The following is a 21,529-nucleotide window of genomic DNA, read 5'->3' as shown; positions in this document are numbered from 1 at the left end:
GCTGACATACTTGCCTGTGTGTTGGACTGTTTCGACAGATGCACTACAGGTAATGCTTGGCTCGCCTTCGCTTGATTTACTCGTGAGTTACATGGCGGTTCCGTATGGTGTGAAAAAGGGAATTCCATTTAGTGCGTGAGAATTGGCTCACTGCTTCTGAGCTTGCAGATGGAGATGTTAGGCGGCTCAAGGCACTCCTTTTGGAGCGTCTTGATGATAGGTGGAAAACTAAACGGACGAACAGTGACAATGTTCGGGTGACTTACGAATTTATTCGTGACGCGACGATCGTAAGAGACCGCCTGGACTTTGGTTTCGGCCTAAGTCTGGGCTTCATACTGACCGGACATGGTTCCTTTAATGCATTCTTGCATCAGAGGAACTCGTCCGCGACTGATCTGTGCGACTGTGGGAGACCGAAATGCCCGTACTATGCAGACATGGGGATGGGGATTAGTGAGGCGGTGTGAGATTTCAGTAGGGCCCTTAAAGACGAGACGACTGTTGCAAGGCTGGCCACCTTTACCCGGGAAGTATTTCTTAGGAGACGAACAAGACTTAGTGGAGGTCTGAATACACGCTAGTTATCCATAACGAGATGTTGCTGTACTGGCGCGACCGAGTGATTTGGTGCTGCGCATGACATGGCCTGGCACCTGCCTTGCCCATGTTGATGCTGCGGCGTTTGCCCATCATTGTTTCCCGTAACTTTTGTGGTTGTGTTGGGTCATCCGTGAGGTTGGCCGCGTTGATTGTAAGTCCCATGTTGAAGCAGTTATGTGTGGCGTAGCCCGTGAGGGCTGCCCTGTTCTGTATATCGTCCTGATGTATATTGTTTTGGTGCATACTTTCGTATGCTGGCTTTGGGCGATTCATTTCCTTCCAGGTGACCAGTCCGGAACTGTTTGGGATTCAATTGGTAGTAGTCTTTTAAGGCTACGAAGTCTGATCGGAGACTTTAATCTGGTACCACGGGTGTTAGGAGCCTCAGGAACTTCGGTTCCAGCCTAGCAATGGTGAGGCCCCGGTGGGGAGCAACGTGCATGACATGGCCTGGCACCTGCCTTGCCCATGTTGATGCTGCGGCGTTTACCCATTGTTGCTTCCCGTAGCTTTTGTGGTTGTGTTCGGTCATCCGTGAAGTTGGCCGCGTTGATTGTAAATCCCATGTTGAAGCGGTTATGTGTGGCGTAGCCTGTGAGGGCTGCCCTGTCCTGTATATCGTCCAGATGTATGTTGTATGCTGGCTTTAGGTCGGCTTTGGGCGTTTCATTTCTTCCAGGTGACCAGTCCGGAACTGTGTTGGATTCAACTGGTAGTAGTCTTTTAAGGTAACGAAGTCTAACCGGAGACTTTAATCCAGTACCACGGGTGCAGGAGCCCCTGGAACTTCAGTTCCAGCCTAGCAATGGTGAGACCCCAATGGGGAGCAACGTGCATGACAGTGGCACCTGCCTTGCCCATATTGATGCTGCGGCGTGATGGTGAGACCCCAGTGGGGAGCAACGTGGTGGCTGTGGTTTGTACCCAAATCGCGGTTAGAGCATAAGCTCGGCGTGAAGTTGCGTTTTCAACCGGTTGCCGTGGAGGCCACCGTAGCGCAGAGGTTAGCATGTCCGCCTATGGCGCGGAACGCCTGGGTTCGAATCCTGGCAAGACCATCAGAAAAAATTTTCAGCGATAGTTTTCTCCTCCTAATGCTGGCGACATTTGTGAGATACTATGCCATGTAAAACTTCTCTCCAAAGAGTTGTTGCACTGCGGCACGCCGTTCGGACTCGGCTATAAAAAGGAGGTCCCTTATCACTGAGCTTAAACTTGAAGCGGACTGCACTCATTGATACATATATGTGAAAAATTTCCCCCTGTTCCACAGTAGAATGTTCATGGGCAAAATTGGCATTTTTGCCATGACCCATAGATCGAAAGGAGTTTTTGGTAGCGCTTTGCTCCTAACCAAAGAGGTAAACACGTAGGATCAAATTGGTACTCATGTGTGGATTACCACATGTGGGGCCGTTGGTAGACGCATTGTATTCACCCTTGGGCCTTGGCCCTCGCAGGTTTGGTTCGTGATGGCAGGCATCTGTGTTTAACACGACATTTGGGAACCAAAGCCAAAAATCAGCTCCAGTACAGAAAAAAAGAGACAAAATCATATGTTCGTAAAAATTATTGGGTTGCCCAAAAAGTAATTGCGGATTTTTTAAAAGAAAGTAAATGCATTTTCAATAGAACTTAGAATGAACTTTAATCAAATATACTTTTTTTACACTTTTTTTCTAAAGCAAGCTAAAAATAACAGCTGATAACTGACAGAAGAAAGAATGCAATTACAGAGTCACAAGCTGTGAAAAAATTTGTCAACGCCGACTATATGAAAAATCCGCAATTACTTTTTGGGCAACCCAATATGTGCTTATTCCCCGGTAGATAAGTCTCCTTCTCAGCGGCTATAAGTTACTTTCGAGCATAATGTGTGCGAGATCTGAAGTTGACTGGATAATCGCGCCTTAATAAAGCGGCTTTAAACCAATTCAAATCACATAGACCATATAATGGTATGACCCTTTTTTGGAAAATTTAGGCAAGGCTTAGGTAAGCTTAACCAAAAACTCCGCCCAACTTACAGTGGCTGATTAACCCATTAACAGCCCATATAGACAGAAATTATGTCACAATTAAAACACAATTTTTCTTTCACATTTTTTGATAACATTGCTTCACCACAATTGGATTAAGTCACTTTATTTGATTGGTGCCATAGTGGGGTGGTCGTGGATGGGTATGCTCCTCTAGCAGAATAATTTGATTCGTCATGAAAACAAAAAACCTTTTTGGAAATGAGGTTGACTGACTGGCAGTAGACCATAGCAAGACAATTGCTATGAATCACTGAAACTATAAATAAATAAGTTCATATACAAATGTTTCTATGTGTGTGTGTGATATATACATATACACCAAAACATAGACCACCACCACCACCAAATAGATAAATATGGTATACATAGCTATACATAGTATGTACATTGAAAATGCACAAAGTAATTAAATAATTTTGTAAATAAACCGGAAAGTATCCATAAAAATGTTTTTGTTTTTTTTTTTTCTTCAGCATTTGAAAACTGGTTTTTGTTTAGTTTTGTATGGAAACAAAAAAACAATAAAAACAACTTGTGCAAATTTTTTGTACCAAACATGGATAAACAAACACATGCTGAAAACTTCAGCTAGAACTTTTTCTACATGAACAGCAAAGAAAAATAGTAAGCAGAATATATGAAAGGTAGGTTGGATTAGATAAGATTGAAAAATCCACCACTACGGCACTACGAAGAGACACCTAAGACAGGAAGCAAATTGTTGTGCACTCCAAATAATGACAAGTAAAAGCGTCTAGGTTCAAAACTTCAGACAAATCGAACAAGAATTTCGGCTTCTAAGGACTCAAGAAGTCAAATCGGGAGATCGGTATATATGGGAGCTATATCAATTTATAGACCGATTTGGACCATACTTGGCACAGTTGTTGGAAGTCATTATGGAACACCGCAGGCAAAATTTCAGCCAAATCGAACAAAAATTGCGGCTTGTAAGGGCTCAGGAAGTCAAATCGGGAGATCGGTATATATGGGAGCTATATCAGGTTGAAGACCGAATCGGACCATATTTGGCACAGTTGTTGGAAGTCTTAACAGAACACCGCAGGCAAAATTTCAGCCAAATCGAACAAAAATTGCGGCTTGTAAGGGCTCAAGAAGTTAAATCGGCAGATCGGTTTATATGACAGCTATATCAGGTTATAGACCGAATCGTACCATACTTGGCACAGTTGTTGGACGTCGTAACAAAACACCACATACAAAATTTCAGCCAAATCGGACAAAAATTGCGCCTTGTAAGGACTCAAGAAGTCAAATCGGGAGATCGGATTATATGGGAGCTATATCTGGTTATGAACCGATTTGGACCATACTTGGCACAGTTGTTGGACGTCGTAACAAAACACCACATACAAAATTTCAGCCAAATCGGACAAAAATTGCGCCTTGTAAGGACTCAAGAAGTCAAATCGGGAGATCGGATTATATGGGAGCTATATGAGATTGTGAACCGATTTGGACCGTACTAGGCACAGTTGTTGAAAGTCATTATGGAACACCGCAGGCAAAATTTCAGCCAAATCGAACAAAAATTGCGGCTTGTAAGGGCTCAAGAAGTCAAATCGGGAGATCGGTTTATATGGGAGCTATATGAGATTATATACCGATATGAACGATACTTGAAACAGTTGTTGGAAGTCTTAACAGAACACCACTTGCAGAATTTCAGCCAAATCGAACAAAAATTGCGGCTTTTAAGGGCTCAAGAAGTCAAATCGGGAGATCAGTTTATATGGGAGCTATATCAAGTTATAGACCCATTTGGACCGTACTTGGCACAGTTGTTAGAAGCCTAAACATAACACCACATGCAAAATTTTAGCCAATTCGGACGAAAATTGCGGCTTTTAAGGGCTCAAGAAGTCAAATCGGGAGATCAGTTTATATGGGAGCTATATCAAGTTATAGACCCATTCGGACCGCACTTGGCACAGTTGTTGGAAGTCATAGCAGAACACTACGTGCAAATTCAGCCAATCGGCTAACATGCAATTTTAGCCAAATCGGATGAAAACTGTGGTTTGTAAGGGCTCAAGAAGTCAAATCGGGAGATCGGTTTATATGGGAGCTATAACTAAATCTGAACCGACAATGCCCGTTAGCTGTCCCCAACGACCTACCTCAATACTAACTATCTTTGCAAAATTTCAAGCGGCGACCGCTATCGTGATTTTGACATACGGACGGACGGACATAGCTAGTTCAATTCAGAGTCTCGAGAGGATCAAGAATATATCTACTTTTTGGGGTCTGGAACGAATATTTCAGGGTATTACAAACGGAATGACTAGATTTGTATACCCCCATCCTATGGTGGGGGGTATAAAAAGTAACTTCGAAAAGGAAAAAGGTCAGAAATTCTGTACTACTAACAATTCTGTAACTACTGACAATCCCATGGCAGCCGGTTGTATGCACCGGATTGACCCGATGGAGTTCTTTATCGGCAGGGGCTGGCGCCTCAGTGTATAACTCACTGCTACAACAACAACTAAAGACCCCCTACATGGAATGTTTGGGTTGGCAATCAAGTTCCGTACTGCCGTGAAAGAGTTCAACAACTTCTCCTAAGTTTCAACATGGGTTTTTGAGAGAAACTTTTTCATCTTGGTGACGTTGTTGTTCTATCTTTCGTCTGCTTGATTCTGTTGAGTATACAGATTCAGCAACCCTGCGACTAAGATGGGGTACGTTCAGAGGAATCTGGGTCCGAGTCGAGTGGGTCTGGCTGGTCAGTTTAGCAGGTGGTTCCTGGTCACAATCGGTACATACATCTTGCACGCAGGCATCAAATCCTATGTCTGAAGATTTGGTGGCAGATATCTTCAGATTTTTTGCAGCGAAATAAGAGGCCTGTTGAGTAAGACGTTTAATCGATCGCAGATGGCATCAATGGGTCGGGGGCCGAATGCCATGATCGTGCAATCGTCCGCATATTATACGATTTCTATGCCGTCTGGGGTGGGATGGTATGGAAGATAGGTACAAGTTATACAGTGGCGCAGATATAACCCCGCTTGGGGAACTCCCTGTTCCACTCAACGGTGCTTCGACTTCTTATCCCTTAACTCCACAAATGACTGGCGAACGCACAGATAATTCGGAAGGTCGTGTTGGCAATGTCCTTAAATAGATGGCTGACCGTGTCGAATGCCTTCGATAGGTTCGGTGCCACGAGAACCGTCCTATCACATGTCCTGGGCTGATTGAAGCCACGGCAAATGTGTGCGGTGATGGCATGCAAAGCTGTTGTTGTCCTATGCAGTCTTCGTAATCAATGCTGATGTCCGGCGAAAGAAAATTCTCCTACCAGACTCGGGAGAAGTAGAGCCTTAGGCGTCTTGGCTACTGATGAGAGAAGGGAGATCGATCTGTACGACTCCCCAAACTCGGGTACTTTCCATGCTTCAGTAGCGGGATCACTCTTTCCAGGTTGTGGTTCAAAGACAGGTTGAGGACAGTAGTAAGGTACTCTACCCCAGGTAGATCCAGATTCGTTAGCATCAGTGAAGGGATGTCGTCGGCGCCCAAGCCCGGTACTGCCGAGAAAGAGCTATACAATGTGTAAATACCGCTGGAGGCCACCGTAGCGCAGAGGTTAACACTTCCGCCTATGACTGTGAACGCCTGGGTTCAAATCCTGGCGAGACCATCATAAAATTTTCAACGGTGGTTTTCCCCTCCCCTGGCGAGACCATCATAAAATTTTCAACGGTGGTTTTCCCCTCCCAATGCTGGCTACATTTGTGAGGTGGTTTACCATGTAAAACTTCTCTCCAAAGAGGTGTCGCACTTCGGCACGCCGTTTGGACTGGGCTATAAAAAGGAGGCCTATTATCATTAAGCTTAAAACTTGAAACGGACTGCACTCATTGATATGTGAGAAGTTTGCCCCTGTTCCTTAGTGGTTTGCTCCCATAGTGACCAAAGGCCAGAGCAAGATCGGAAATGCGGTTCTGGCAAACCGAACATTACCGGTCTGGGGTTATTTACAATCCCAATACGGACCAGAAGTCTGCGGAGAAGGCACTCTGGGTTATGCTTCTCCCACAATGAAAAAAGGACAGACACGTACTCAAGCGGCAGCCCGATGATGATTCCATCGGGTCAATCCGATGAGTATGGCTGGCTGCCATGGGATTGTGTACACATTAACACTACCCAACTGTTTGCAGTAAAAATCGACTTATACTTTAAAGGGTCTTGAAAGTATTGCAAACAGCAAGACGAAGTTAGTACACCCTCAATGTATAGTGGAGGACACAAAAAAAAGAAGCCAAGTTTCTTTAAATTTCATTTGATTTGTATTTTTACAGCACTCATATCTTCTCCCTGTTGCAAAATTTCATGTTTTAGCAATTAGCTAAATAATAATTAAATATAGACCCCCACAAAACAACAAAACTCCAAAAAAGGCGAAAAGTTTTCAAACCAAAAAAAAAAAAAATACCACAAAAAATCTTAAAAATATTACTCACCATTTGGCTGTGGTCTCGAGGTGTAACTCATGATATGAAGCGGTAAATTGAAATTTAGCAGCACGTTTATTAACACGCTGCAAGCGCTTCCAAACACTACCCATGGCGGGCATGATGGTTGAAGAGATTTGTTTGGGGTGGGAGCTTTTTCTGTTTGTTTTCTAACACTGCCGGCTGTGCTGTGTATGGATTTCCGGTTTGAAGAGTTGAAAACAAAATGAGGCAAACCGAAAAAAACCCCAATGGCAGCAACAAGTGCTCTTTTGCACAACAAAATCACACGCGTTGAACGAAACTTAAAATTTCCGGATTTTTATGAAAAAATAAATCGATTAAAAAATATACAAAATTTGGTGTATAGTAAAAGATTTTGTTAAAACTCCTGTTGGGTTATTTCTTATATGGCGTGATTGATTAAAACATTTTTTTAACACTCTTTAAAACATTTTTGTGCGCTTTCAAGCTTGTAAATTATACAACTTGTTTACATATTTTTCTATTTTTTTTTTCTTATTTATTTTTCAAACATTTTCTTTTTCGTTTTCAGCACCTTTTCCACTTTTTTAATGAAATCTGTAAAAAAAAGAAGAAAAACAAAATTATTTTGTAAATAAATAAACATATCTCTGATTTTTTTAAATGAAAAATTAAGTTTATATTGCGCTCTTGTCTCTAAATTGCAGTCTTATTATTTTTCTGTATGTTTCAATGAACATGCCTTTTCTTAATGATATGATAAGGTTTATTTTATTAATATCCCTACAACTTAAATAACTTCAAGCAGTCAATAACCATAAACAAGGTTAATGTAAAAGGCATTTCTGATATAAAAAAATGCTTAGCGATTGTAGAATTAATGACTTATACGATAAAGACTCATCATAAAGTAAAAATATATTTTAAACCCAAACTTTTTCTAGTAAGAATATAATTTCATGTAAAAGAAAATCATTTTTTTTCAGTGTAGGTGTTTATGCAAGCTTGAGCTACAGCATAATTTAACGCATGTCAAAAATTAACAACATGCATTATTTTATAGCTATGTATTTATGTATAGCTTTATGTAAATTTAAAAAAAAATATATATTTAAGGTATAATAGTTTGTGTATAACAGTTATAAAAACACTATTTAGCCTTGATAGCATAATTTATAACAGTTATAAAAGCATTATGTAGCCCACAAAGTATAAATTCGCTTTTAGAATACTTTAACAAATCAGCAAAACCCAAACAAAGCTATTTCTAGTTAGTATATAACAGTTTTGAAAAACTGTTATACACATATAACAGTTTAATACCTCATGTATAACAATCTTTAAGTCATTCCTGCACTTTCAGAATATTTTACCAGGTCAACATTTTTTAATTCAGGCGTATAACAGTGGAAATTTCTTGTATAACAGTTTGTAAAAAATGTTATATATGAATAACAATTTAGAATATTTAACCTGAGCAACAATTTTCAATTAAATTTCATCGTAAAGTGTTTTTTTTAACTGTTTTACACATATAATATTTTTCCACTTCATGAATAACTGTTTTTAAGTCTGTTAGAGCACTACAACTGGTCAATAATTTTCGACTAAGATGTGTAACAGTTTTTTAGTTCATGTATTAAAATTTTTTTAAAACTGTTATACACATAAAACAGTTCACAACTTCATGTATAAGGAGTTTTCATATCATGAATAACAATCATGTAGGGCATAATATTTTGTTAGATTTCTGTATGACAGTTATAAAAACACTATGAAGACAACAAAGCATAATTTATAACAGTTATAAGAAACACTATGTAGCCTACAAAGCATAATTTGACTTTACGAATACTTTAACAAATCAGCAAAATCCAAACAAAACTGTTTTTAGTTAGTATATAACAGTTTTGAAAAACTGTTATACACATATAACAGTTTTTAAAAACTGTTATACACATATAACAGTTTAATACTTTATGTGTAACAGTCTTTAAGTCATTCCTGCTCTTGCAGAATATTTTTACAGGTCAAAAGTTTTTGATTCAGGCGTATAACAGTTTTGAATTTCTTGTATAACAGTTTGTAAAAGATGTTTTACATGTATGTATAAAGAGTTTTCACATCTAAGTCGTTCGTACTTTTTTAGAGAAATTAACCTGATCATCGATTTTTAATTCAAATAAAACAGTTTTTAAACTGTTATACACACATAATTCTTTCCCCTCCATTTACAACAGTTTTAAAGTTATTCCTACCCTTTAAGAAAACTACAACTGCTCAATAGATTTCAATTAAGTTGCATAACAGTTTCTAAGTTAATGTATTACAATTTTTTGAAAACTGTTATACACATATAACAGTTCACCACATTATGTATAGAGAGTTCACTCATCATGAATAACAATCTAAATCGTTCGCACTCTTTTAGAGTAATTTAACTGACCAACAATTTTCAAGTAAGTCGCAACTAAAACAGTTTTTTTAAAACTGTTATACACATATAATATTTTCCCCTTCATGTTTAACTGTTTTTAAGTCGTTCCTGCTCTTTTGGAACACTACAACTAGTGAATAATTTTCGATTAAGTTGTATAACAGTTTTTTAGTTCATGTTTTACAATTTTTTTAAACTGTTATACACATATAACAGTTCACCACTGCATGTATAAGGAGTTTTGCCATAATGGATAACAATCTAAGTCGTTCTTACTCTCTTAGAATAATTAAGCTGTTCAAAAATTTTCAATGAAAATTCATCTAAAACAGTTTTTTACTGTTATACACATAATATTTTCCCATTTTCATGTATAAAAATGTTTAAGTAATTTCTACAACTGGCCAACTAATTTTTTTTCAGGTGTATAACAGTTTTTAAGTTCATGTATTGATTTTTTTAAACTGTTATACACTTATAACATTTCACCACTTCATGTACAACAGTCTTTTAGTCATTCCTACTGTATTAGTTTCATGTATAACTGGGATACACATATAAAACTTTTGCACATCATGTATAACAGTTTTTAAATCATCCATCCTGTTTTAGAATACTTTAATTGGTTCATCATTTTCCATTTAGGGTATATAATATTTTTTAATTTCGCTTGGTACAAGTTTTATACACATCTAGCCACTGTTATACACATACATAACAGTCTCCTACTTCATGTACAAAAGTCTTTAAGTCATTCCTACTAATCCAGAATATTTTAAGTGGTCAATATTTTTCGATTCAGGTGTATAACAGTTTTGAAGAACTGTTATACAAGCATAAATATTTTCCACTTTATGTATAACAGTTTTTGATACGTTCCTACACTTTTAGAACACTATAACTGGACAGTAATTTTCAATTGAGGTGTATAACAATTTTCAATTTCCTGTATTACTGTTATACGAATACAAGGCTTTTGCACTTCGTGGATAACAGTCTATAAGTATATTTTACTATTTCATGCAATTTTAACTTCTCAAAAATTTTTGATTCAAGTGTATAACAGTTTTCAAATTCAAGTATAACAGTTTTCAAATTCAAGTATAACAGTTTTTAAAAGTTTTTATACACATGTAACAGATTTAAACTTTATGTAAAACATTCTTAAAATGATTCTTACTATAGACGAATTTTTTTTAATAATTGTCAACAATTTTTAACTTAAGAGTATAACAGTTTGTTTACTTCAACTATTACAGTTTTTAAGTCGTTCCTACTCTTTCAGAACACCACAAATGGTGAATAATTTTCAACTCAGTTGTATAAAAATTTTTAGTTTCATTTAGTACAATTTTTTTTCAAAACTATTATACATATATAACGGTTTTCCACTTCATGTATAACAGTCCTAGTCATTACTACTGCGTTGGAATGCTTAAGCTAGTAAAAACAAATTTAATCTGAGTATAACAGTTTCGAAATTCTTGTATAACAGTTTTTAAAAACTGTTATACAGCATAACAATTTTCCACATGATCTATAGCAGTATTTTCTACTCTTATAGATCGCTATAACTGGTCAATAATTTTCATTTCAGCTGATTACCAGTATTCATTATCACGTATAACAGTTTTAAATCAATAATTCTGTTTTAGAATTCTTAAGATGGTCAAAAACTTTCGATTTAGGTGTATAACAGTTTTCAATTTCATATCTAACAGTTTTTTTAACTGGTATACACATATAACAGATTTTCACATCATGTATAGCAGTCAACAGACAGAATCTAATTGGTCAATAACTTTCAATTCAGGTGTATAACAGTTTTTAAGTTCATGTATAGGCTAGGTTAGGCAAAAGAGGCAGTCCTTTACAGACTCACTTAAGTTAATTTTAAATACATTGTGATACCACAGCAGCGACAGGCCAAGGCTTTGATGACAGTCTTACCCACGACCGTCGCTTTGTCAATCCTTGCACTCTGCCAACTAGAGTACCGGAGCGCCTTGTGTTCATGTATAACAGATTTTAAAAACTACCACTACTACTTTGGGCTCACAATCTCCAAAATGATACCATATAGTAAACAAAGAGCCCACGCTGTAAGAATGGATTCGTGTAAGTTGATTAAAAATACATTTTTTGATATAGCCTTGTTTTTCACTTTGTCTAATCCTTTTTAACTCTATATTGAAGCACCTGCTTATATACCAACCCAATTCTCCCCTAAGAAAAATATCAACACCTACATTTTTGTTTCTTTTTTTCCACAAGACTGCAATTTATTCACCTGTCTATCATGCTCAAATAGACACTCACCGCAGGATTCTATTTAATCCCCTCTAGAGCGAACAATCTTCCACTCAGCTCATAAATCTCATTTTCCACTTTGCAAGAGAACTACTTCAAACTCAAAAACATGACCTCCTCCCCCCGAAAAAAAAACAGGATGTAATTGTATGGATGTAGATCCTCAACCCCTGACATGGTACGTGCTATCACATCATCAGTATACCTGTCAGCCTGGCTTTTGTTAAATAAACCCAATTTTGTACAAAAAGGATGCTGTAATTGGTTTTCTTCTTCCTTTATCTCCATCTCTCTCCCTCCCTACCTCTGTCTCATGGGAGAGTTGTTGTGCGCACATGTCCTACATAGACTCCTCTTTGTCGGAATTTTGCTGTTGTTGCAAAATAATAATTGTTGTCTCAAGCCCACCTGTCTTCATTTATGGCAATGTGGCCTATGCCCACAACGGGCTGTCTGTTGTCACTGTTTTTCAAATACAAAAACAAAAAAGGCTCAAAAAATATAAAACCAAAAACTACAAAAAAGGTCTTCATAAAAACCGGCTTTGGTTTGAGTTTACGAGGTGGGACTAAAGAAATAAAATGCTTCGCCAAATTCTTTGGAAAATTAGAAAATAAAGGAAAAACAGGAATAAAAAATTTTCATATATCCATTTAACGGGGAGTTTTTTGGGGGTAAGATGGTATCTCAGACATTTCGCCCATCTCCATCTCCTATACTTCTACCTCATTTTGTATGCCAGATTCGTAATCTACTCCCGAATACCTTATATTTGAGCCCCATATTGATATGAACGTTCAATTTGTCTGCTTGGAGGAGTTATGGGGTTAGGGCGACTCCCTAGGTACTTGGACCCAGTTGGACCCAAATTCGTATTGTACTCTTTAATACCTTTCATATGATGTCCATATTGTCCCGATCGGTCCACTTTTGATTTTTGGCAGTGTTTTTGGGGTTAAGGGGAGGGTCCGCCCCCTTCCGATATCAACAAATTATAAAGTCTATTCCTTCTTCCTGACCATATTCGTAATCTACTCCTGAATACTTTTCATTTGAGTTCCATATTATTATGCTATCCCAATAAACCTCTTTTAGGGGGCTTTGGGGTTGGGGCGGCCCCCCCCCCCAGTTACTTGAACATAATTTTTGATATAAAATTCGTACTCCAGTCCTGAAAACCTTTTAATTGAGTCCCATATTGACCCGATCGGTACAGTTTTATTTTTGAGTTGTACTTTTGGGGTAAGGGGAAGGGTGCACCCCCTTCCGATATATATTTGGCCCTAAATGGTGATATAGACTTGGAGGACATGTAGTTCCAACAGGACGGCGCCAGAAGCCACACAGGGAATATCACAATAAAATTCATAAGAAAAGAAGTTTGGAGAACATTTGATCTCACAAAATGGTCCAGTCATTTGGCCACCTCGTGCGATTCGACACCGTTGGACTATTTCTTTTGGGGGGCTACGTCTATGGTCTATGCCAATAAACCAGCGACGATTGATGAACTTGGCACGAATATCAAACGTAAAATTGCAGCAATATCGGCCGATTTATGCTTAAAAATCGTCGAGAATTGGGTTCAGCAAGCTTGACTGTGGTCAAAATTCTACTTTTAGATTCCTTTCTGAAGTCCTTCATCGGCAAGGACTGTATACAACACACTACTACAACAACACAGGTATCCAAGTCAATGTTTTAAACAAATACGCAAGGACATTGCTCTTTAACCCACTTTTCATACGACCATGAACCATGCACACACACACACACTCAAAACTCAAACATTTTGACTCGCAACATAATTACCAACACTTTATGATACCAGTTTGTCCGCATTATAGTTTGCAGCAGCCGGACAGTACTACAGCATCTGTGTTTACTAGCCACATGAGATACGAGGAAAGGCAAACAAACTTAAAACGGACATCATCCTGTCATCACAAGATATGAGGACATGCGAGACGTGCATATGTATGTACATTAGGGCGGGTTGATTAGTATGGAAAAAAAAGTAATCTACAAAAAATTATAAGAAACCAATGGATATATGATCAAGTCCAAATCCGAGCCTCTCGTAAATGTTTGGGAAATTTTTGCGGCAAACAAAATACTTTTATCACAAAGTTTTGCTTTTATTGTAATCACGTTACATGGTGCAATAAAAGTAAAACTTGGTAATAAAAGTACCTTGTTTGCCGCATAAATTTCATTATATCAAACGTTAGCCATAAACGAAGTATTATTAAATGAAACTAAATTTGTTTATTGTAAACACTTTAGCAGATTCGTCCACGCTAAAAGGACCATCTTTTTGTTGCAAAACCAAAAACTCTTTTATTGCAAAAGTTCTTCGATAGCCACCACAGGATGGGGGATATACTAATTTCGTCATTCCGTTTGTAACACCTCGAATTATGCGTCTAATACCCCATAAAGTATATATATTCCTAATCGTCATGACATTTTAAGTCGATCTAGCCATGTCCGTCTGTCCGTCCGTCCGTCTGTCGAAAGCACACTAACTTTCGAAGCTAGACTCTTCAAATTTTGCACAAATACTTCTTATTTGTGTAGGTCAGTTGGGATTGTAAATGGGTCAAATTGGTCCATGTTTTGATATAGCTGCCATATAAACCGATCTTGGGTCTTGACTTCTTGAGCATCTAGAGAGCGCAATTCTTATCCGATTTGGCTGAAATTTAGCATGACGTTGTTTTGTTACGACTCTTAACAACTGTGCTAAGTATGGTTTAAATCGGTCCATAACCTGATATAGCTGCCATATAAAACAATCTTGGGTCTTGACTTCTTGAGCCTCTAGAGGGCGCAATTCTTACCCGATTTGGCTGAAATTTTGCTTGAAGTGTTTTGTTATGACACTAAATAACTGTGCTAAGTATGGTTTAAATCGGCCCAAAACTTGATATAACTGACATATTTACCGATTTTGGATCTTGACTTCTTGAGCCACAAGGGGGCGAAATTCACATCCGATTTGGCTGAAATTTTGATCGAATTATTTTGTTATGACAATCAACTACTGTGCTAAGTATAGTTTAAATCGGTCCAAAACTTGATATAGCTGCCATATTAACCGATCTTGGATTTTGACTTCTTGAGCCAATAGAAGGCGCAATTCTCATCTGATTTGGATGAAATTTTGCATGAAGTTGTTTGTTATGACTTCCAATAACTGTCATACATAACCTGATATTGCTGCCATATAAACCGATCTGGGATCTTGACTTCTTAAGCCTCTAGAGGGCGCAATTCTTATCCGATTTTGCTGAAATTTTTTACAACGGCTTCTCCCATGACCTTCAACATACGTGTCTATTATGGTCTTAATCGATCTATAGCCAGATACTGCTCCCATACAAACCGATCTCTCGATTATGCTTTTTGAGCCCTACCGATCTGGGATCTTGACTTCTTAAGCCTCTAGAAAGCGCAATTCTTATCCGATTTTGCTGAAATTTTGTTCAACGGCTTCTCCCATGACCTTCAACATACGTGTCTAATATGGTCTTAATCGATCTATAGCCTGATACAGCTCCCATACAAACCGATCTCTCGATTAAGCCTTTTGATCCCCTACAAGGCGCAATACTTATCCGAATGGACAGAAGTACTACCCAATGAGGTCTTCTATGGTCTTTAATATTCAATTCACTTATGGTCCGAATCGGACTATAACTTGTTTCCTTTTTTGCTTTGACTGAGCAAAGGGCAGTCTGTATTCTGAGCAGCTTGAACGAGTGTGAAGGGAAAACTCGGAAAGTGCCAATTTTTATAGTTTCGGTAGCAATGACAAAAACCATTAGAGGAACACACAAGTGTCTCCCAGGTACAAGAAATATATTGTTTGGTAACATTTACGCGATAAAGAAATATCCATCACAAAGTATGTATTTGAATGTGCGAAAACAACAACAAACATTTTTTGTTTTGTTTAAAGCATACGAATACAGTAGATCAAAATACAAAACCATAATGGGTTTTGCGAAAATGAATGGCTTTTAATATAATTGTGCATCATAACATCGAAATAAATCCAAATACACTTTGAAAGAGTTTAATTTACAGAGATATGATTTAAATTCGTTAAAATTTGAGTTTGAATTATGTTACAGCATTAAATTTAATTTGGCATCCTTTTCAATATACACTAAAACTAGTTGAAATCTCGAAAACTTGTTCCATATATCAAGAATGAAAGGTATTGTCAGAGTAAAAAGCTTGCAAGAATTTATCGCAAAAAACATGTACTTTTATCGCAAACAAAGTCCAACGTTTTTAAGAAAAGAAGTTTACTTGGCAAAAATTTCCCTTAGGCGAAAAGGGCGGATTAGTTTTTAATTTTAGATACATGGTTCCTACGAAGAAGTTACTGAGAATTTTATTTAGTTTACCTTTTAGCTATACGATTACAAAGAAAAAAATCGACCCGCCCTAATGTACATACATACGTATATATACCCATAAACAAGATATGTTTCTACCAAAGTTTTTGCATATTTTCGCTTTTTGTTTGTGTAAATGTTGATTTTCATACCCTTGAATAGGACGATAAGCTATACAAAGAAAAAAGCACACAAGTACATACAGCTGGCGGTGAGAAACAGTGTAGCAGATTTAGTATCTTTTTAAAAATGTTCGTTTCGGCTGTCACTGCTGTCCTCAATGTTGTTTTAGTAACTGATTATTGTTGTTGTCACCTGACTACCTAATCTCAACAATGTGGTCTCTCTTTAGTTTGTCCCCACAGAGACTGATGAGACATATTTGCGTAAGGTAACAAGGTTAAAAGTACGCAACATACACACACACACACTTCAGCACTACAGTAGGTAAAAGCATGAGCTAAGATTAGAGAATTACTAGGATTTCTATAGACTCTATGCCATAGAGAGTGCGAAAATGTGTTTGACAAATTTCAAGTGTTCTCATAAAAGAAACCCCCTAGCTGTGATTGGTGATTTGAGGAAATCTCATATACGTACATATGTGTGTACATACATACATGGATATGGACGTATGTCACTCATTGACTAAAAGAAATATTGCTCTGGGTAATCTGGCTCTTTTGCACACATGTTGATTATGACTATGTTTGTTGTTGTTATTGCTTTCTAATCCACTCTCGAGTTCCGCTAGCATTTGTTATTTGTTGACTCTTTGTGTACAACTATATATACACTAATGATAATGTTGTTGTTGTTGGTGTTGTAGCCACATTTTCATGTGTATAATGATAATGATATGGATATGCGTTGTTTTGTTTTCATTTGCGCCAACTTTTCGGTTGTTATTGTTGTTGGTACTATTGTTGTAATTGAGATTTCAAGTTTGCGCCTCACAACAACTATCTGTTGTTATGGTTATGCGATGTATATTACTGTTCATTTATCTTCCGCCATAATATGCCACCCACCAACCATTGCTGTAATGTTATGTGTGGTGAACACTTGTATGCTCGTTCATTCATACTCGTTCTTGCTTAATGTGTGTGTGTGTGGAATCTCGCTGCGTGTTCAATGGCAATTTCTTTAAATTATGCATAAAGGCATATGAGGATTTGAGAATAATTATACTAATACTATGGCATAATGGCATTGATAAATTTAATACAATATTTGCAGGGTTTTGTTCAACAAAATGTATATGAAACAACTTAAAATGAATTAATTTGAGCCGAAATGACGCTACAATACCAACCAGCATATACCATTTCTACTGAATAATTACACGAACTGAAGAAGACAAATCGCCAAATGGATTAGACTGGCAGCGGCTCAAAAATACATATACCTATGCAGTTGTATATCTCTGGCGTATTTTGTTTGGATTTTGAAAGATGTGTTAAATTTCATGTGATTCGATCAAAAATTAAGACTATTTGAAGCTCAGACAGTCAAGTAGTTGTATTAGATGATAAGAAGACTATGTCTATGGATCTTTCGAACCAACAAAGCTACAAGTATTTCGTAATTTTCCAAAAATCTTTTTTGTTGTAATTCAGTCGTGGTTGCAAAAGAACCAAATGGGCCTCTGTTTTATATGAACGTACCTAGCAAACATTTCTCATAATTCAAGAAGAGCATTCGTCTGCCCCTGCACGGGATAGCTGTGAGCACCACACAGGCTGGTATATTGAGGTCCGATCTTTGTGGTGTTTATTGCTGTTACGAAAAGCTTAGCAGCGAGCTACAGGGCGCATCCACAGGTTGCGGATAGTGGAATGCTCCATACGGAGTAGCTGCAACGGCAGTCGCGGACACTCAGCGATATCGAGCGGACAGTCTCAGAGAGAGGCCGGGTGGCACCGGCTCTTGCACAAATACTGAGTGCCTGTGATGCTCGATATGACAAGGCGGGTTATTGACGCTTTTAAATAACCAATGACAACCCTGTTCCCGCGGTGATCGGTCCTTTGGACCGGAACGAGCTTGCTCATTTGCCACTTCCACATAAAAATGTGGCTACAACAACAACAGCATTCTTCCCCGCGATGAATTAATCTATCTTCTATTTGCCGACCTTTCTGGAAGATTTTTGCGCAATTGTTCTTCCGTATGGGTCGCGAAACACTCTTCTGGGATGTTATTGGGCAATCTACGGCTTGTGGGGAAGTTTGGGCAACTCTTTGCGATGATTCTCTACCAACTCAGCAGCAAGTGATAGCATGTGTAGGGCATGCGGGGAAGATGATGAGACGTTGGAGCATTACCTTTGTCATTGTCCGACTTTCGGGTCTAACAGATACCGGCACTTAGGTGGAGACACAATACCAGACATGAACCAACTTAGGGAAGTGGTATTGAATCGGAATTCCTAACTTAAAATTTTCATTTTAGAGGTTAATTTATAGTTTTTAGAGCGCACAACGAGCCGATTACCGGCTTAGTTGTATGTCCATAGTGGCATGGGGCGGATTGATATCTGCACCCTCTTTTCAAACTAACCTAACCTAACCCAACTCGCCTTGTCATATCAAGCATCATAGGCACTCAGTATTTGGTCAAGAGCCGGTGATGCCCCAGTGCACCCAACTATCCCGTGCCGGGTGTGGTCTCCCCTGCTATCCCGTGCTTCACGTTATCACGTGAACTTCACGTGATAACTACATATGACCAACCCACACATATCGGGGCTCAAATTTGCAGCCTGTGTGGTGTTCATAGTTATCCGGTGCAGGGGAAAACTTTTTTTTCATTTTCATTAGTAGTCTACATACAACATTAGTAATCTACACGTCAATCGCTTTCATTTGACACCCATATGGCTTCGGTAGCCCACATAGATCCTTCCCGATTTAAATTTATAGACGTTTTTCCACGTTTTTAATCTACTTGTTAATGTTTTTCGTTTTATATCCATATTGTCTAGGTTGGAGCATTTGCAACATCGAGGGGTTTTTTAACCCCTAGGGTGGTCCACGGTTTTTTGTCCCAAATACAGGCTTTAGATTCGTGTTCCTGGGGCAACCCACATACCAAATTTCATCAAAATCGGAAATGCGCCCTATAAAGTGCATTTGCAATGACCCAATAAAGAGGTCTATTTAAAGTCTACCTACCTATTATTAAACAGAAAAAAAAAATGTTCTATCACTGTAGGTACAACAATACAATATCCCATTGGTATTCTATATTGCTAGTATTCAGTATGAAGGCATTTTTATTGTTGTAATTGAAATTATTTTCAATGCCTTGGTCCCCAGCCTTCTCTAGCTTTGCTCTGCTCTTTTGACCTCCGTCACAAGTGGTGAGTATTCGCCCTGCTTCTCTTCTGAATGTGGACTATATATTGAAATTTTGTCATTGTACAAATGAAAACAACACACTACAAAACAACAACGTAAATGGCAACATCTTGATAGATAACAACAACATTGATTTTGTTGCAAGCACGCTAACCTTGTCATCAATGTGCCAATTTTATTTTTGTTTGTATGTTCACCATTCGATGTTGGGCGCTGAGATTATTTTTTTTTGTACAAGCATTTGCAATGACAAAACACTAGACACACACACACATTAACATGGAGGAAGAGGGGCATTGAAAAAAAAAACACTCTCACTCTCTTTTCACTGCAATATAAACTACACAGCTAAACTATCGTCTCAGCTGTTTTTGTTGTATTAATTTTCCCATGTGTCAATTTGTTGTTATTAAATCAACAACACAAGACATCAAGTTGTTCTGCGTAAAAAAACAAACACTAACACAAACACAGGCTTTCAGCAACCTTGGTTTGATGTACTACAAGGGGTGGGGGATCTCAAGTTTGCAGTAGTTCTGATGACTTCTTCATATTCAATGCAATCTATTCCGTTTTTTTTTGCAACAGCATGTTTTTCATGCCTTGATTTTAACCCAATATTACAGAAAAACCTTTTCTTTGTTGTCTACTGTCGTCTGCCAATGGATACTTGCATGAACTCTATGACCTTTGCCTAATAATATGACAGTTGACTGCTACTGCTGCTGTCGCCGCCACCACCAACGAAACATGACATCAACTTTATTCCAGTCACACACTAAATATTTCGTAAGGAAAAGCGAAAAAGCATTTCATATTCATAAACAAAAACAATAACTTTCTAAAAAAAATACACATAAACTGCTTAGCAACTTTCAGCAAACATTTTTCACGCAAACACCATCTGCCTACCACCACCCCTTTGGGGGGAGTTTTTGGTGGTTCATGAGGCGACGACGATGACGAATTGGTCGAGTGTCTTGTTTTTTTTCCAGCATTTCAGCAGTCGCATTTTTGCCAGACTACAAAACAATGACGTCACAGCTAATTTAAGCACTCACTTGCACACAACCAATTGTTTATCTCTGTTTTAATATGCAATAAACACTAAATTCCTTTTTCAATTACATTATTTTTCCATTAATAATTTATTTTCAGATTGTGTTTTTTTTTACTACAATTTTTTCCATTCTTTAATTCTTGTTTTTGTTCTTTCTCTTGTTGACACTTGCACAATCAATGAGTTAGAGCGAGAGCACAATATAACATTTATTTGAGATTGGAGTATTCGGCACAAAACAATAAAGCCAGCAAATAAATAATACTTTAATTTTTTCCATTTGTTTTTCAAAATAACCATGTGTGTATAAATTATTTATTCTTGAATTATATTGCTAAATATTGAAACAAATCATACTTTCAATCTGGCGTATCTGCTCAGGAAAATAAAAAAACAATCCGCTCACTTCTCTTTTCAATCACTTCGCTTAAAATCTCAAATTATACTGATATGAGCAGCATAGGGATCAGAGAACGAAGCCGAGGCTTTTTGTCGGCGGCGACATCTTGGCCAAAATTTCAAACGACAGTGGCGGCTCATCGACTGATCCGATTGAAAAGTTCAAGTCGAGGGGGCTCATACAATATTTTTTTGCAGATTTATCGTTCACTTTTTTATATTCTGCATCGTTTGGTTTCCGGGCCATAACGGAGTAAAGAAGAATAAAAGGGCAGGCGGTTTGGCGAAGAAGACCCGAGGACTGCCGTCAATAAACTTGGTTAACCCGAAGCCTTTCGGGTTGACGCACTCCGAGTTAAGGGCGTAAGCGACGAATGCGCATGCAACCCTGTGGAACAGTGAAACGGTCGGTAGGACGGCGAAAATCCTATG

At 38.0% G+C, this 21,529-nt stretch overlaps 1 protein-coding gene across 5 annotated transcripts in view; it reads right to left on the bottom strand.

Annotated features, from left to right (window-relative positions):
• Positions 1–21,132, bottom strand: part of LOC106081238 (EH domain-binding protein 1) — a 110,032-nt gene extending 88,900 nt beyond the window's left edge. For 4 of the 5 annotated variants that reach the window (XR_009398298.1, XM_059368547.1, XM_059368550.1 and 1 more), the window contains exons 1-2: positions 21,056–21,132; positions 7,145–7,717 (exon numbers count right to left, since the gene is read on the bottom strand). Coding sequence is in view for 4 of the 5 variants with exons in the window: in XM_059368547.1 (XP_059224530.1) it covers positions 7,145–7,257 (113 nt within the window). In the remaining variant the exon portion in view is untranslated. Of the gene's footprint in view, positions 1–7,144; positions 7,718–20,699; positions 20,856–21,055 lie in introns of those variants that run through there. The other variant, XM_059368548.1, reaches the window with a different exon arrangement.
• Positions 21,133–21,529: the final 397 nt, after the last annotated feature.

The sequence above is a fragment of the Stomoxys calcitrans genome, chromosome 5, assembly GCF_963082655.1.
Source record: "Stomoxys calcitrans chromosome 5, idStoCalc2.1, whole genome shotgun sequence".
Classification (NCBI taxonomy): domain Eukaryota; kingdom Metazoa; phylum Arthropoda; class Insecta; order Diptera; family Muscidae; genus Stomoxys; species Stomoxys calcitrans.
Note: the sequence above shows the minus strand (reverse complement) of the source record. Positions and strands in the feature narration are given on the sequence as shown.